The 16,404-nt window shown below is 38.6% G+C and overlaps 1 protein-coding gene across 3 annotated transcripts in view; it reads right to left on the reverse strand.

Moving 5' to 3' along the window:
• The window catches only part of VPS35L (VPS35 endosomal protein sorting factor like), a 55,710-nt gene extending 39,503 nt beyond the window's left edge, over positions 1-16,207 (reverse strand). Inside the window, exons 1-12 of one of the 3 annotated variants that reach the window (XM_032197286.1) lie at positions 16,181-16,207; positions 12,554-12,653; positions 11,452-11,619; positions 11,026-11,148; positions 10,655-10,679; positions 9,565-9,641; positions 8,433-8,561; positions 5,336-5,420; positions 4,244-4,303; positions 2,497-2,593; positions 2,058-2,105; positions 942-1,035 (exon numbers count right to left, since the gene is read on the reverse strand). In XM_032197286.1, coding sequence (XP_032053177.1) covers positions 942-1,035; positions 2,058-2,105; positions 2,497-2,593; positions 4,244-4,303; positions 5,336-5,420; positions 8,433-8,561; positions 9,565-9,641; positions 10,655-10,679; positions 11,026-11,148; positions 11,452-11,619; positions 12,554-12,653; positions 16,181-16,197 — 1,023 coding nt within the window. In that variant the 5' untranslated portion in view covers positions 16,198-16,207. Of the gene's footprint in view, positions 1-941; positions 1,036-2,057; positions 2,106-2,496; positions 2,594-4,243; positions 4,304-5,335; positions 5,421-8,432; positions 8,562-9,564; positions 9,642-10,654; positions 10,680-11,025; positions 11,149-11,451; positions 11,620-12,408; positions 12,485-12,553; positions 12,654-15,685; positions 15,714-16,180 lie in introns of those variants that run through there. The other 2 variants (XM_032197287.1, XM_032197288.1) reach the window with 2 other exon arrangements.
• Positions 16,208-16,404: the final 197 nt, after the last annotated feature.

A 16,404-nucleotide genomic window follows, 5' to 3' on the forward strand; every position in this document is an offset into this window, starting at 1 on the left:
TTCAAATTGAAAAACTTCCTATTAAGTTTTCTTATTTTAAAGAAAAGCCAGTATTTAAACAGCTGGTATTTTATTGCAAGAAAGTTTTCACTATTTATTTTGTATGCTCATCTTTATGAACAAAAAGGAGCATGCTAAGCTCTTCCACACTAACAATATATTAATAGTAAGTGCAATTATGTAGCCCTAACTCTTCTATGCATCTCTTTTACCTGTATCAGGAGTAATAAAAGCTAGACTATGCTTATAAACTGTTTCATAAAAACTTTTGGGAACTTTGCGCTATGTAGCAGCAATGATTAGGCTATGAGGAAAAAAAAAAAAAAACAGGCATTATTGTATTTCAAAATCAAATGAATTAAGCAGCTCGTGTCTTAGAATAAAGCAGAAGATAGAAGTTGCTTGCCAATGCAGGAATTCATATGTGCACCCCTGAAGAGTATTCCAAAAGCATACTGGACAGTTTATTCAGATATACCAAATATATCAACACTGGACAGATTTGTTGCAACTTTTAATGGCAGCTGAATTTGTGCAAGTATTGCCAATTAACAGCCCTTATATTTTCCAGTTACAGTTAAGATCATCGCCACTACTTCAAAAATGTATTTCACAAATACTTTTCCACTACTGATGACTCTTTGAATCATTTTAGGATCTCTTCTTGGGTAAGTATGTCTTGGCTTTTGCCCTACCTGAAGATAAAAAAAAAGGCATAAGCAGCATGTAAAATTACCTTTTACATATTATAAATACTTAAAGAAAGATTCCCCCATTATTAAAGCAAAGAGAATATATATTTTTTTGTTTGTCTGAAGGAAGAGACAGGGTTCTGACTACTTCAGATAAAAATGGTAGTTCCTTCTTTTTTCCCCCATTAGCAGCAGGGCTAGCTGTACTAAGTCTTGGATACAGATCTGAAGTGCTAAATGGTAGCCTACCCTGCAAAGGTATGCTCTTGCATAGACTGCGACCAGTGGATCTCCAATTCCTCTAATCATAGACGTTAATCGTGGAAGACACTCAGAAATCCCCCTGTTAAGATTTTCAGAAATGAAAACAGATTTAACATCCGGTAACTAAACTATACCACAGACAGATGACCTGAATAGCTACTCAGTAGACTGACAATTGAGCATGAACACCTACCAAAGGTGAAGCATATTAGCACAAAATTTTATTTCGGAAATAAAATTTAAGGTGAATACTAACAGATATCCTATATTTGAACTACAGTATTTGCCATTAGGAGCTGCCCAGATAGCCAGCTTGTATGCTTGGATTGCAAAAAGTGCAAGTGAGAAATGCCTCTTCTAGTTCGGAGAGACAGCAGAGCTCTGGAAGGGCTGTAAACTCAATGTGAAAAAAGCAACCATTTAAAGGACTGGCAGAAGTTCTTGTACATCCCATTTTTCCACAGGTTCTTTTTGACAGAGCTGTACTAGTACCTGGAGATGAGGCCCATCAATTCCAGTACAAGAACTGCCTTTCAGTGATAATGAAGTTGTCACTGTAGCAGCAATTTGGCTTACAACACTCGTTTCAAAATTTAACTAAAAAGGACAATTACATGCAAAGGAACATTTTCAGCTCAGCAGTTGACACTGTTTGGCAACACAGAAGCTTATATCAAGACTTTCAATAGACAATGGTTCATTGCTCCTAAATTGTTCTTCCAACTCTGTCTCTACTAATATGACACATCAATATTTTCCCTTCAGTTTTCTCTTCCTTCTTTTTGCCTCACTTATCTCAACAATCTTGCTTTCCTCTCCACCATCTGAAGCCACTGGTTTCTAATTTGCAAATACCTGGATGTCACAATCATACACGTATCCCAAACCCAGAAGCACTGTTGCATTCCAATTTGTACCACAGTCCATGTACCACATTCCATATTGCATGGAATTATCACCACAGACTCAAAACCCCTCAGTACTGCTTCTTCTCAGACCTATTAACACCTTATCAATGATGGAATTTGCATGCTTAACTTCTGAAATTAGCTTATATGTCTGCCCCTTCACTTCCTTCCCACAATTAACATTTACTCTTACGTTTTGGATAGGAACTTATTGCACTTCAGTATTGCTGCTTCCACATAACTAAAATGAAGCCAAGTTAAGGACCAAAGCTAACAAACATGCTATTTAAAAACACAACACCAAAATTATAAACTGAATACATACTGAACAAACTCCTTCAAGACTTTCTGTAATTAACCTCACTACACTGTTATTCTTTACAATTTGTGTAAAAGATTTTCATTTATTCCCAGCTTTCACACATCCACTCTACCACCGCCATGCTGTTCAGAGCCAGTAACTCAGCATTCAGTTGCCTACTAAACATGATTCAAAGTTAAATGGAAAACATGCAGCCCCAAACAAACAAAACCAAGTTAGTACAAACAACAGATTACTGTGAGTTTTGCTACAGTAAACACATTCATTTTTGGAAAGGTCTATGAAAAACCTGTCTCACTGACAAGGATACAATCTGGGAATGAGTTCTCTGATGGAAGCAATTTTGAAAAACCAGTTTAAGCATGTTTCTTTGGCAGTATCGTTAACGCTCTCTGGAGAAAAATTATCTGGGGAAAAAAAAAAACAAAACAGAAATAGGTACATTCCTTCTGGAAACAAGTTGCTTTTCAGTCTAGATTTAAAATTGTACTCTCTTTCCTTTCAGCAAGAAATTAGGCACACCAAAATAAACTAAGTAATATGCTTGATTCAGCTTTCTCTTGCAGCAATAAGAACTGAGTATACGGGCAGCTAGAAAAAACAACTTGCATTAAGTAACATATCAGAAACTGAAGTCAAGCACCCAAAGCTAATCCTGGATCTGCTGCTTGAGAAATCTAACCCCTGCCTCCCCATAAAAGCAGAAATTATAAAATAACACATAGGTAATCTATACCAAATGCACACATATACAGATGGTAGATGAGGTTTAAGCACTCTAATTATTTACTTGAGAAGTCTGATGTATTTTTTAAAGAATATTACTTGAAACCATATTGGAAGGGGTGGGCAATATTAAGCACCGAGAGAACACTTGCTGTTTTCACTAAGCACCTAGCACTGCAGTGCAGTCTCCTCATGAGCTCCGGGACTAATTACATCAGCTGCCAGCAGGAAAAAGCTGCCATCCCAGGGAGGAACAGATGGGTTATGGGGACAGCACTCTGGTCAGGTGGGCATGCAGTTGCATGGCAAACTGCCTCCTCTTTCTCTAGGATGCCTGAAACAGAAGGCAAAACAGGCTTCTGGTAACCCACATGGGTCTGAAGCAGGATGGTTGGGAAGGCTGAGTCCCTCTTCTCTCAGTGCTAAAGCTACACAAACAGCTTCTGCTGTGAGTATCTGCTTACAAACTCCTTCTGAAGCAGATTTAGAAACCAGTGGTGTCCCATCCCTGCTCTTGGAAGGTAAGAACACCCTGTTCCACACAGAAGTGTTCCACTTCCGAGACTATAGAGAAGCTGCATTACTGATGCAGACTGAATATAGGAAGTCGCTCTTTCTCAGCTAGGACCAAAGGAGTTCTTGACCAATGTGGAGCTTGAGCCTAAAAGCCCCTGGGGTTCTGGCGTTCACACAGATGCGCACGGCAAGCACAGCAGAGATCTTCCTTCTCCCTCTCACTGCTATAGCTGCTCCAGAAGCTCCCACCAGCAATGCCCTGGGCAGCTCTACAGCTGCAGCATGAGCTCAACTCTCCAGAGCCGTGCTCAGTAATTAGGTTGTGGTACAAGAACTGTCTGCCCTCATTAATGTTTGTCAGATCCACAACAGCTAAATTGAAGGATTTTCTGCAAGTTTATTTCAAACATCAATATTGGTTGCTTTCAGGCTCTGGCTCAAATTCTATGGATTTAACTGCAACCTAATGTTACTGCTGTAGTGCCAAGTACAGAATAAAAAATCTGTGTTTCAGGATGAGGCACTTAATACACTTCACAATACAAGGACATGCCCATATTTCAATAGAATGTTTAGAAGACTTCCTAAAGAGGTTTCTCCTTGTACACTTGTACTGTAACTGTCAAATTACACTTGTATATTATTTTGGAACTTCAACAGAAAACATGAAAAAGGCCCAAGCTCAAAAGATCACACTTGCTTAGTAAAGTGATCACCAGCTCGGTGAATGCCTGCTCCCTCCCTCTTCCCAAATTCTTCCTCAAATCAGTTCAGACATGATTTATTCCAGCAGCACACATTATAAATAAAGTTACCTGACAAAGAGACACGATTGTCCATGCACATTGACAGAATTCTTTCATACACTAGTTTACCTGTTTCAAGAAAGAAAAAAATATAAGCCATTTTTAAACAGCAAAAACACTAAATGATGATTCTTTCTTCAGCATGCATTGAAATCATCAGGAAAACAAAAACAAAAACAAAAACCTTTTTAGAATGTTAACATCATGCTGCCCTCTAGTGAAGCTGAAATCTTAATAGTCTGAGTTCAGCTCTTTGCACACACAAAAAATGTTATCTGGCTCCATAAAGTGCAGAGTAGCACACAGGTCAGGTTTCTCCCAGGCCTGGGAAGGACAGCTGGTGTCCTGTCTTTGCAGGGTTTGGATATTATGTTATCTTCAGCAACTTTGCTGAAAGTAGGAAAGAACAAAGAGGAAGCAAGCCCTGAAAAAACAATTGGTTCTATGTCATAGCATATCCTGCTAAACATTAATACCCTTCAACTTTGAATACCACCATAAATTTTTTCCGTAACACAGCAGAAAAACAAGGAAGTCAGACAGAGCTGAATGACAATTTCACCTAAAAGATCATTAAATAGATTAAATAATTTGGTAACTACATTTAGATCACTTCATAATCCCCACTAAGCTAAAGAAAACTTCCAGACAAATACACAGAATGAAATATTGAGAGTCAAGAGGTTGTCAAAAGTAAAGTATTTTCATAATAACTATAGCATTTTAGACATTGAAATTCAGAGATCATGTGTGTTTTTTTTTTCCTACAGTTTTGTTCTAGATGTTCACTAACACACAAAACACAGAACTGCTACAAAAAGTATTTTGATTTTTAAAGATTTCACTTATAAGTTTCTGAACAATTGTATAGCACATTCGTATCACTGGTTCCCAAGCATATATGTTGGAAAATATTCACTATAAAACAGCTATTTCAGCACTTTTACTACATCAAAAACAAAAAAAGAACACAGAAGCATAGGAGATCACTGGAAAAGCAAAGGTATTTTGTATTTTTTATTCAATGGTTTCTAGAATTACGAAAACATTATTTCATATTATTAACAATTGTGTAATAAGTCTTGTAAATTAGATACTCACCAAAAGTATCAAGGATATCTGTAATTAAAACAAATTTACTTGGATAAAACTGGATTACAGTTGTATCTGAAAGAAGCTTAGAACACTGCAAGGGGAAAAAAAAAATAAATTTAGAGGACAATTCAAGTTTGTGCTTTCACTCCTCACAGACTGGACCAAATTAATACCTACAGACGGAAAGAACCAACATGAAGAATTATCCAGCAAAAAGCACAAAAATCTCTAGCATAATGAATCATGCTACTCTGTATTTTTCAGGTTATTCTTCATTTCCAGCAGAGTGTCACAGACCTGCTTTTCCTTTATACAGGGTAATCCATACTGCAGAATTTCAGCTGACCCTGCAGACCCATGCATTCATTCAGACAAGACAAATTCTCTTCCAGAAGCAGCATAAAAAGGCACTTCTCTAAAACAACTTTTTAAAGGGTATTATTCAGTTTCCTATCCTTGACCTAAGCATCCATACGAAAGACAAAATTTGATATAGAATAAACTAAGAAAAATTTTTAAAAGTTTAGCTAATGAGCTTTTTAAACACATCTTTACAGCTCCCATAACGATTTTTAACATTTTGGAAACAAGCCACTTGGTCCATAGTCAGCTCTAGGGAGGAATTTAATCAATCACCACACCCGGGCACACAACGTGACTGAGGCACTTGGCCTACGATGACAGCTGGTGCAAAGTCACATCTGAAATGGATCAGCCAATTTAGTTCTAGCACTGCTGTATGTAAGTCCTGGTAGGAACAAGTCAATTTACCACATGAACTTAAAACACACAGTGACAAATTAAGATATTTATAAGATATTTATTCAAGCTATACCTTGTTTTCCAAGGTTATGCAAAAACTGCAGACTAAACTGCAGTCACAAACTTTGGCTGAAGTTTGTTCACAAGAATCAGCTTCTGCCTGCAGAAGCAAACAACTGGGAGAGAGCGCTTCACCTCATCCCTGCGTGAGCCCAAAGTGTCTTCTCTGGTCTCTAGTTAAGACTGCCAAGTACAGCATTCCCTGACATCTCTGCCCCTGCTTTAATGGGTAAGTAAATAAAGTGCAAGTTTTCACTGCATTCCAAAAATCCAGGAAGCAATCTGATATCCCACAACTGCTTTCTTAAAACAAGTAAATCATAACATTTGAGCTTATTTCAAAGACAGGCACCCTTAGTCTCTTTGCTTTAATATCAGGGAGTAACTCAGGAGCGCACCACAAAGACAGGTGAGTGCATTTGCATCTTGCACACAGAGCAAAATCATTCCTGCTGTGTGGTCAGTGAGGCACCCTGACAGAAAGGCAATTCAGCCGCTGGTTAGTGCCTCCTTATCCCACAAACACATACCACTGTTTTTAGAGCTCACACACATAATCAACTTATTTCAGCTTACTCTGAGTAAGTAGCTTAGCTTATTCTGTCTTGACAAGTAAAGCATCTTGTATAAAGGCACTTAGGAATTCACATGTAGCTACTGTGCTATAAATTCAGATCCTGCCTTAATAACCAGAACTCCTTCTGCACTCAAGCTCTTTAAAACTCTCACAGAGAGGATGAAGGTTCTGTCCCCATAGCCAAATAACTCGTGTAATTCAATGATTAGTTCTGAAATCAAGATAGTCCTGGCATTCAAATTAAATTACTTTTTCCAGCTCAGTATGCATTTCTGAAAATAATCAAAATATAAAAAGGCTAAACTTACTCCTCCTATTGCAGACTGATGAGTATGTGACATTAACAGTGATAGACTACGTGTATAATCACAACCTGACGTCAAGGGAACTACTGAGCTTTCTATGAGGATGCTGGATTTTTTAAATTACGCAGCTTACGAAGAAGCAGCAGCAACAAGAAAAATTGTCAGGTTTCTACTCTATCCTGCTTTATAAGTATAGAATTAACTATCAGTTATATAGAGACTCCTTTATGAAGGATTTTTGTGTTCATGCTAATTACCCAAACACCTATTTCATTCTCACCAGTCTTTCAATTAACGATGAGCATCTGCAGTACAAAATTCAAACACAGAGTGAACAATACACAGAAAGAAGTACCTGCAATTTTGATACAACTTTCCTAAAATGAAGTACTGAACCCCATCCTAGAAACAATGTTATTTCAAAAACATTAATCACATCGTTTTTAATATTATTTTACAAAGTATGAACGTGCAGATTATCAGTGCATGCTGTATACATGCATATGTATTAGTGCACCATAAATACAGTGCCTCTGTGTCTCTTTTTTCCTCCTCCAAAGACTGCTAACATCTTTCATTATCTTTCATTAAAGTATTCACACACTTCACAATGACATGATTCTTTTTCAGAATAATTTGCTGACTTCATCATATTACAATAGAACATTAGACACTTTAGGTTACGTATCATTTCCTGACTTCCCTTTATTTACACGTCATTTCTTTTATTGTCTTTACCACAATTTAAGATGAAGTTGCTGCTAACAGTTTTCACAAGAGTATCCAGCATGAAAAAAAAACTCCTGATTTTATATAACCCTTCTTGATGACTATTAGCATTACATCAGTTTTACAGCTTTTAAGGATGTCATTATCTCCTCTGTCCTCTGGTGCACTCTGCCTGTGGCATCTTTTAAAGGCCAAGCCAAACAAGAGAACATTTAATTGTCCCATTCCTCCCTGCGCCCCCCTCACAGTCCATGACCTCAGATGAGACAGAGGAAGAGGAAGACTGTGGAGAAGATTAAACAAACAAACAAACAAGGAGTTTTCTGCACGTTGCTAGGGTCCTATATGAGATCTGAATGGGGAACACTGACGATTCCAAAAGACATTATCATCCTAGGGTAGGGAAGAAGAGAAAAGGAAAGGAAATTCCAAGTCCTAGAGAAGCTGGTATCAACAACATGTTATTTATTATAATTCTCTTTAATCGGGTAAAAATTGCACATCTGTCTTTTGGCCACTCTTTTTAATGGAAATTCTGCCCCACATACCCTAATCAAAATCCTCAGAACTGCCACATGATGTCCTTAACAATTATGTCCACAGAGCACTAAGAGATAATAATGAGCAGGCAGGTGGCAAGCTGCAATTACTACAAAAACGTAACACTGACCTGAATGACTATTTTCAGAGCTTTTACTTTCTGATCAGAGGACCAAGCATCCTTTAAAGACTGGTTGAGTTCTTCGATTCGGTTCATGTAATCCTGCTGAGTCAAGTTCAACAGCTCTTTTTGTGACCCCTTGCAAGAAAACACAAGTCTAATTAATAAGAGAGGAAAGGAGGGGGAGAAGGAAGAAGAAGAAGAAAGGAGAGATTCATTATTATAGAGTCAAATCACTGTGGAAAAAAAAACAACTTATTAGAGAATTCCCTCACTTTCCCTTCTTAACTTTGTAATGGTCTTCAGTAAATGTACCAGTGATACTAAAAAAAAAAAAAAAAAAAAAATACTGTTAGGACAAATTCTGATTAATTTATTATCAAGCTGTATTTCAAAACAGGCTTCATAATATCTGAATATCTAGAAACAACCATAAGTAGAAACAATCATAGATGAAGAGAGAAAATGCAAATGCGGTTACAGTTTCACACAAGGCTACACCTTACCTTACAGTAAGGGATTCTGTATTTTTCTACTCCAAGAAGCCAATCCTGTATTTGTGAAACTTAACTATTAGAACTGTGCCTGCTCAGGCAAAAGGCAAGCTGAAGTTAGTTAAGAAGTTTCAAAACATTATCCAAAGCAACTGTAGCAGTAGCCTACAGATTCAGGTTTTAGGAAAATAAGTTACACAACACTTCGGCCTTATTCAGAAAAATACTGCAGTTTGAGAACAATTTGAATACTCAGTGTTTCAACTAAATAAGTAAACACAACATAATTATGTTCAGGTAGACAACATGCAACTTCTGCAACCTAGAAACATACAAAATTATCCAATGTTCAGAATGTTAGGCTTCATGAAGTTTTACAGCAGCTGCAGACCATAAACAGTACAAATGTTAATTGACATTGGCAGATAAGGTGAATTTTTGGATCACAAATTCTAGTGATACAAGATAGAGTGATTTGGCCTAAATTCTACAAAGATCGAAGTTACTGTGGAGAATAGATTTATCTAAATAATGCATAAGCATATGCAGATTCAGGACCTTCTTAAAAAGTTTCACAGAAGATTTTTATTTCACCAGCTTATTTCACTTTTCAAACAGCAACGTAATTGGACCAAAACCTTTCTTACCTCTTCCAGATCATCCAGCTCTTCTAACCTAGTTCTCACTTTTTCAGAAACTGCTGAGCCAGTAGCGGTAGCTTTTCCTGTAAGGGGACTATATTTTAGTTTCACTTGAACTTCAGAAGGGAAACAAACCTGAAGGAGATTGACAAACTCACACTTCCATGTGACAGGAGCCAGGTAGTTGAATTCATTTGGTAGCTATTCTTTGAAGACAAACATTTAATCCTACCTACATTTGCTTTGAACATGGAATGACAAGTAATCAAAACTACATATAATTACAGCTTGAGGTTTTCTTGTAAGTTTTGTTGGTATGGAGAAAACGACTGGATAGAGCCATAGGATAATTTAGGTCAGAAAAGCTCTCTGGAGGTCTGTGGCCAACTTTAAGTTATAGCAGGTTATCCAGTCAAATTAATGATATGTAAGGATAGTGACTTCATAACCTCTCTCGACATCCTGTTTCAGCTCTTGACCATTCTCGATCCAAAGAAGTATTTCATTTTATTCAGAAACTTAAATGCTGCACATTTACTCATACATAAATATTCTGATTTAATATGCAATCAGCTATGACTACATAACTCAGAATTGCTTCACTAGAAAATATAATGAAAAATTTAAGATCTGGTTATTTTTCAAACGCTCAGCATATAGTTGAAATCATTTCACTTTCATGTAAAAGAATAACTGAGAAGTTCCCACGGGATTTGTTTGCCTTCCCTTCCAGCAAGCAGAAGAGTTGATAAATATGATCCTCAAAAAATCATCAGTACTCACTTGAAATGGAAAAAAAGTTTTAAACTACAGTGAAAGGCAGTGAATTCTATTTCCTTCCACAACACATAATCAGGAATTCATTAGCCTACAGGAACTCAAGACAAGGTGGTTTGTTGGTTTATTTTCAGTAATTGTTTTAAGTAAAAATCCAGATGACTTACTCACAAAAAAGCATAGATCCAAGCATATACTGAAGGGTGCGTAGGCGTGCATGTGTGGAAACCACATTTCAACTACTCCTGGTTACTAATCTGTCACTTGTATCCTACTTCAAGCAAAAACTCTTACTGTTGGATATAAAGAAACTGTTTACCTTTTTCGGATCCCATGTACAGGTTCTGTGAATAAACAGAAAACACAGACTTTTAGAAAACATGTTCTTGCTAGCATTCCAAGAATGCACAGGGTAATAACATTGCTAATGAAGCCTCTAATAATTTAGAAAGGGACATAAGACAAGTTATTTCTATTGTTATGAAAAGACAAAGTGATAGCTCCTAAGTATCAACAGACCTTTGGTCTGAACAACAAATTAGAAGTGGAAGTTTGTGGAACAGCCTTCTACAACATTAAAACCGAAATTTTGGAGAAAATTTACTCAGGACAAAAATCACAGAACAGCAGCATCCAAGATCCATTATAGGTCTAGTATAAATAAATAAAATTGGAGAAGCTGCCACTTACAATAGAGAGCTTCTCAGTTGTTGTGTACCTAGCAAGGATTTCACCACGTTTGCTTGACCATGGTTCAAAGTCACTTCCTACTGCTGAGCTGTCATCTTTATCTCGTTTCTTTCGTGTATTATCCTATGAGGAGAGAACGAGTGCAAATGTTAAATACAAATCTAGAAAAAAAGACTGATAAAGTTCAGCTTGATATTTTGAGTGCTTACTGACTGTTCCATGAGTTACTACATTAAAAAAAAAAACTATTTAAATAAATATACATCAACATAAAACAGGTAAATGGAAATACTTCCTTCTATTAATAGCATATATTTTCTATTTACATTAAACATCTAATTGGTGAGACAAATATACTTTATCCAGAGCTGGCTTTGTCATTTTGCTCTATGAAGTTGAGATAACTCTGACATTTTTAGTTATTACCATGGTAGCAGTAGTAATCACAGGATCTGCAGCTGCTGCAAATAACGACAAGGGATCGGTACCATCCAAAACACTGCTCAGTGGATCCATCATCGAACTTGAAGAAGAAGAGGAAGTAGATGAAGTACTTCCTTTCCGACTCATTTTCTTGGTCTTGGATTCAGTAACCTGGAAGAAAAGTTCAAAACCATTTAACAAAAAGTCATTGTCTTCCCTTTCTTCCCTTCAATAAAAGATCAAAATACGGACTACACACACTGGACTGTTGCAACAAAGCAAGGACCCAACTACAAGAAAGTCTTTGGAATCAGCATTGGCATTTAAATTGAAGCACATCTTCTTCCCCCTGAGTCTGGGAGCATTCCCATCACTTTTTTTTTTTTTTTTCCTTCTTCTCAGTCCTGGGTGTACAGAACTCTAAGAACATCCATTCTAAATTTCTTTCTAGTACCTCTTCACTATTTGTTTTCTTCGCTCTCTTGTAACCTCTTTCTTGCTATTCATTTCCTCTGCCAGTCTGATCTTTACTTTTCCTTCGCAATACACAAGCCTTGAACATCAAATCCACTTTTAAGGACTTCATCTTATCCTCCCTGCTGACCTTCGCGAGTAGAAGCTGCTGTCCATTTATCATTCATTAGCGTATGACTATCATCTCTCTGAAGCTTTTTTTTTGTACATCCGCATTTTTAAAAGCCTCTCGTACATTAAAGTAGTGATAAATGTTTTAAAGCATACAGCTGACTGGAAGTTAACCCAAAACAAATCTTACATCAAGCAATTATGCAGGTTATTTGTAATGCAACAATTTGATTTCAAACTTATCCATTATTCAGCATTTAATGCAACCAAGAAAACCCACAAGCTGGGATGCTATGTCAGTTGGGGACCATTTTTGATGCGTAACAGGACCAGCAAATTTCTGTAAAGGACAAACAACAGAATAAACCTTCATACCTTTAGAACAAAAGGCCACTAACACAGAAGGCAGCTAGTACCACCACCAGTTTCAAAGCCTTTCAATTTTGAAGGATCAGAAGTAAGGGCGGAACATAATCAGTTTTGATTTGAGCATTTTCCAAATGCTCAAAAAGAAACTCACTGTAATGGGTTTTAATGGATGGTAGTCACCAAAATCCAAGGGTACGGATTCCAGTTTGCACACATCAGATTCTGAAACATAGTTCCGTGATCTTGCATGCCTTAAAAAACAAGATTAAAGGATAAGTATATATGCATATAAATAATGACATACTTATGAACAGAGAAACAGCTCTTATGTCTACACAGATGCAGGCATATTTACAAAAAAACACATATTGGAAAATAATTCAACTGACAGACTAAAATTTCTCTCTTTACTTACAGTTACATAAACTAAAAGTGAATAAATTTTACTTGCAACCATTCAATTGTATTCTCTCAGCTGTATTCTCTTCTGTTCCAAACAACACAAAAAGGGCAATTTAACCAAGCATATGACTGTGTGACAGGCTGATGGAGATTATTAAACACAGCTTTTAAACTGAGCTGTCAGAGTGAAGGAAAAAGATAAGTGTGAAAACACAAGGGAAGAAATCTGAGTGACTGTGCACAGATATAATGAGGGCCTGCACAGATTAATTTGTGTAGCTGCAAAGCTCTTTCATGGGAAATCTATTTCCATCTGTTCACTGTACTCATAATGAAAGTCAAAACAGTAAAATGATGAGGAAAAAACCTATCAGTACTTGTATGCTTGCACTGTGGACAAGCCCTTGTATAAAAAGCCTTGCCTCTCCTACAAAATTAAGTATGTCATTAAGTGAAATAAATTACAAAACCATAGGCACTTCAATTTTTATTTCTAATCTGAAATTAAGAGAGAACCATCTCCATCTCTAATTTTAAAATGACTTGATTCCAGAAATCAACGTAAATAAAAGTATTGGAGTAAAATAATGTTACCACTAGGAACTAAGAGTAATACATTTTATTAACCACAATTTAAGCACACTGCTCTTTTTTACAATAGACCATCCATCCTATTTTTAATTGCTTAAATAATTTTATATTTTAAAAGGCTTTTAAAAACACTTGATAATGTAGGAAGGAAGAAAAGGGGGAACTACAACTTCCCTGACTAACACTGGTGACAACTTTAAAAGAGAACGAAGAGTTACACATGCTTTCTAATATCTCTTACAACACATCAGTATGTGAAATGAATTCATTTCATGTATGCAATAGTAGTACTGTTAAAACAGGGAACTGAAAACGCAAGGTCACAAAAATACAGAGGACACCTGCCTTCCCCAAACAAATAACATCACAGCTACCACGTGGTACCTTCCATCAGCAATAGGTAAGAACTAAAGCAGAACGAGATCCAGGGAGTAACAACTAAAACCTAAAAAAATATATTTAAAATAATTTTCTCTGCATTCAACCTGCCACAATTTCTTGATTTCTTTAAAAAAATTTTTTGTTCTTTCCTGGTTCCTTCAGGATCTTGAGAAAGTTTATAGCATGCACTAAGGCCTTATGTAAGTAAAGCATCCACAAGTGAAAACAGTGGATTTGTAAAGGTGTCTTGAATCAGGCTCCTAACAGAAACAAAACATTCCCCCCACGTAATACACATCCTTCCCACAAAAGCTAATGTATACGGCTATTCCTACTCAGACACAAAGTCATTAGGAAGAATTTCAGCTGTGTGAAGGATCCAGCTCTAATATAAATATTATATACCATACACGCCTCCCTAAAAAAGAGAAGAAAAAAAAAAAAAAAAAGTTGAATTTAAAATTCCTATTCAAAGAACGTTTAAGAAGGAGTAAAACTCCCTCCTCAGCTCTCATGCCCTTGGTTCCTGTGGAACTGCAAGAACACAGATGTCCAGGTAAAGCTTACTCTTCCCTAGAGTTCTAAGTCAAAGCAGGACAAAAAAGAAACTAAAAAAAGATGTCAACTGCATGCATCATTCTTTACACAGGAATAGTCTCTGTAATTTACTATTGTCCCACGCTTCAATTATTCTCCTTGTTCACTTACTTCATGGGTTAATTAGCATTTGGGTGAACAATCTTTCCGACAGACTCTGGCTTCCTAATTACAGCATTGCTATTGCTCTCTTACCGTTCTGTCAGTATTTCCATACCCTCCTTTACTTATATTTCCACACCAACAGTAAAGAGAGACGCTGCTCACAGCTCCCCCGTGGCACACCATTCCCAGGCCAAAATAGCTTTATTCTAACCACACTGTAAGGCATCACTGGGCATGCATACGCATCAAATACACATGTGGGAATGAAGAAGAGCTGTTTACCCCATAAATAAGTCTTTAGAAAGTGCATTTACAATGTGATCAAGTGATCAACACAGCTTGTAATGGAACTAATACGAGTAAGGAGTTCAAGCTCGCTTTGCCATGATGTTCTGCCTCTCCTCTAGGGAAAGCAGATTAAGCTTTCCTTTCTCGGCCACAGCAGCACAGCCAGCTTCCAGGAGAAAACAAGATTCAGGCCAAGTCAGGGTTCCACCTGCAGTGCATGCAGCAGGATACGCCCCTGCCTGCAGGTACTTTCTCCACAGCAGTTTTCAAGCTTTTTTCACACAGGAGGATTACTGTGGTTGCCATCAACCTTGAACGCCTGCCAGACGTCCAACCTCCTCCCGGCAAGCGGTCCTTTCTCCTGGGACTGCTATTACCCTACCCCACAGGCTACTGGAGCTGTTTCAGCTCCCAGCCCCCCAGAAAGCTGGGAGTTGCAGCCGTGCCTGTTCCTTGCAATTTCTGCAGGGTCACTAGGGCACGCTAAGGGCACGCCAGCAATTCCAGCAGCCACCAGATGGCTTACAACTGTTTTATACCCTCAGATTTTCTTAGCTGTGTAAATACACGTTTTAAATTCACTGCAGTACAAAATGCTTTAGTTTAGAAAGCACGGCTCTGACATTGATATAAAATTTCAACTGGTTTCCATCAACAAACTTTTACAGCTACAAATTATTTCCACTTTATATTAAACGTTTGCTCATGTTAATAACAAAGAAGATGCAGCTTCCCCGGCGGGATGCTGCGCTCCTGTGGAAACATTTCGTGTTGCTGCCTGGGCTCTGCTTCCTCAGCGCGTGCCCACAACCACAGCGCCCAGTCCCAGTTAGCTCGTATGAGGTAATTAATGGAAACTAAAGCCCTTGGTAGCAAAATTAAATTCTCTCCACAGCAATCTTCACCTCACGGTACCCACCAAGGAGGCTCCGATGGGGATCAACAGCGACATCCCCTGGGCACGGCGGGACCGAACCTCCGTTACCTCCCCTGCCCCTTCCTCTTAGAGGGGCATCATAAAATGCAGCAGGATCACACCAGGCCAAAAAACGAACTGCTCTAAACTATTTTTCTTGTTTACTTCGGGAAAACAAACAAACGAAGAGCCCGTAAAGGCTCTCAGCAGCCCGCTCCCTCAGCCACCACCCCCCTCAGCCGCCTCCCCCCCGTCTTCCCCGGCAGCCTGAGGGGGGACCGCGGCGCCACGACCCCGAGGGACGCTCCAGGATCCCCCGCCGCCCCCTCAGCCCCCTCAGGCCCAGCGGCCCCGAGCCCCCCCGGGGTTCGCTTCCCGAAGGCTTCTCCCCCCGCCGTGCCCCCCGCGCTCCCCTCACGGAGCCGCAGAGCCCGGCAAGCCCCTCAGGAACCTCGGCTCCGGGCCCTGCCCGCCCCCGGCCCCCTCCCACCGGCTCACCAGGGGAAGGCGGCCATCTTGCCCCCCCGTCACGTGGTGCGGCGGCCGGGCTGAGCCTTCCGCCGCCATTTCCCGCCCCGCCCCATCCCGCGGCCCCGTCCTAGTTAACGCGGCGATTTTCGTGCAATTAGGGGGAAAACAAACAAATAGCACAATCTTTTGAAAGATTGCAGGTTTATTGTGCAACATGTTTAAGTAAAAAGCAAGACCGGTGAAAATGAAAG

This window comes from Aythya fuligula, chromosome 15 (assembly GCF_009819795.1).
Source record: "Aythya fuligula isolate bAytFul2 chromosome 15, bAytFul2.pri, whole genome shotgun sequence".
Taxonomy (NCBI): domain Eukaryota; kingdom Metazoa; phylum Chordata; class Aves; order Anseriformes; family Anatidae; genus Aythya; species Aythya fuligula.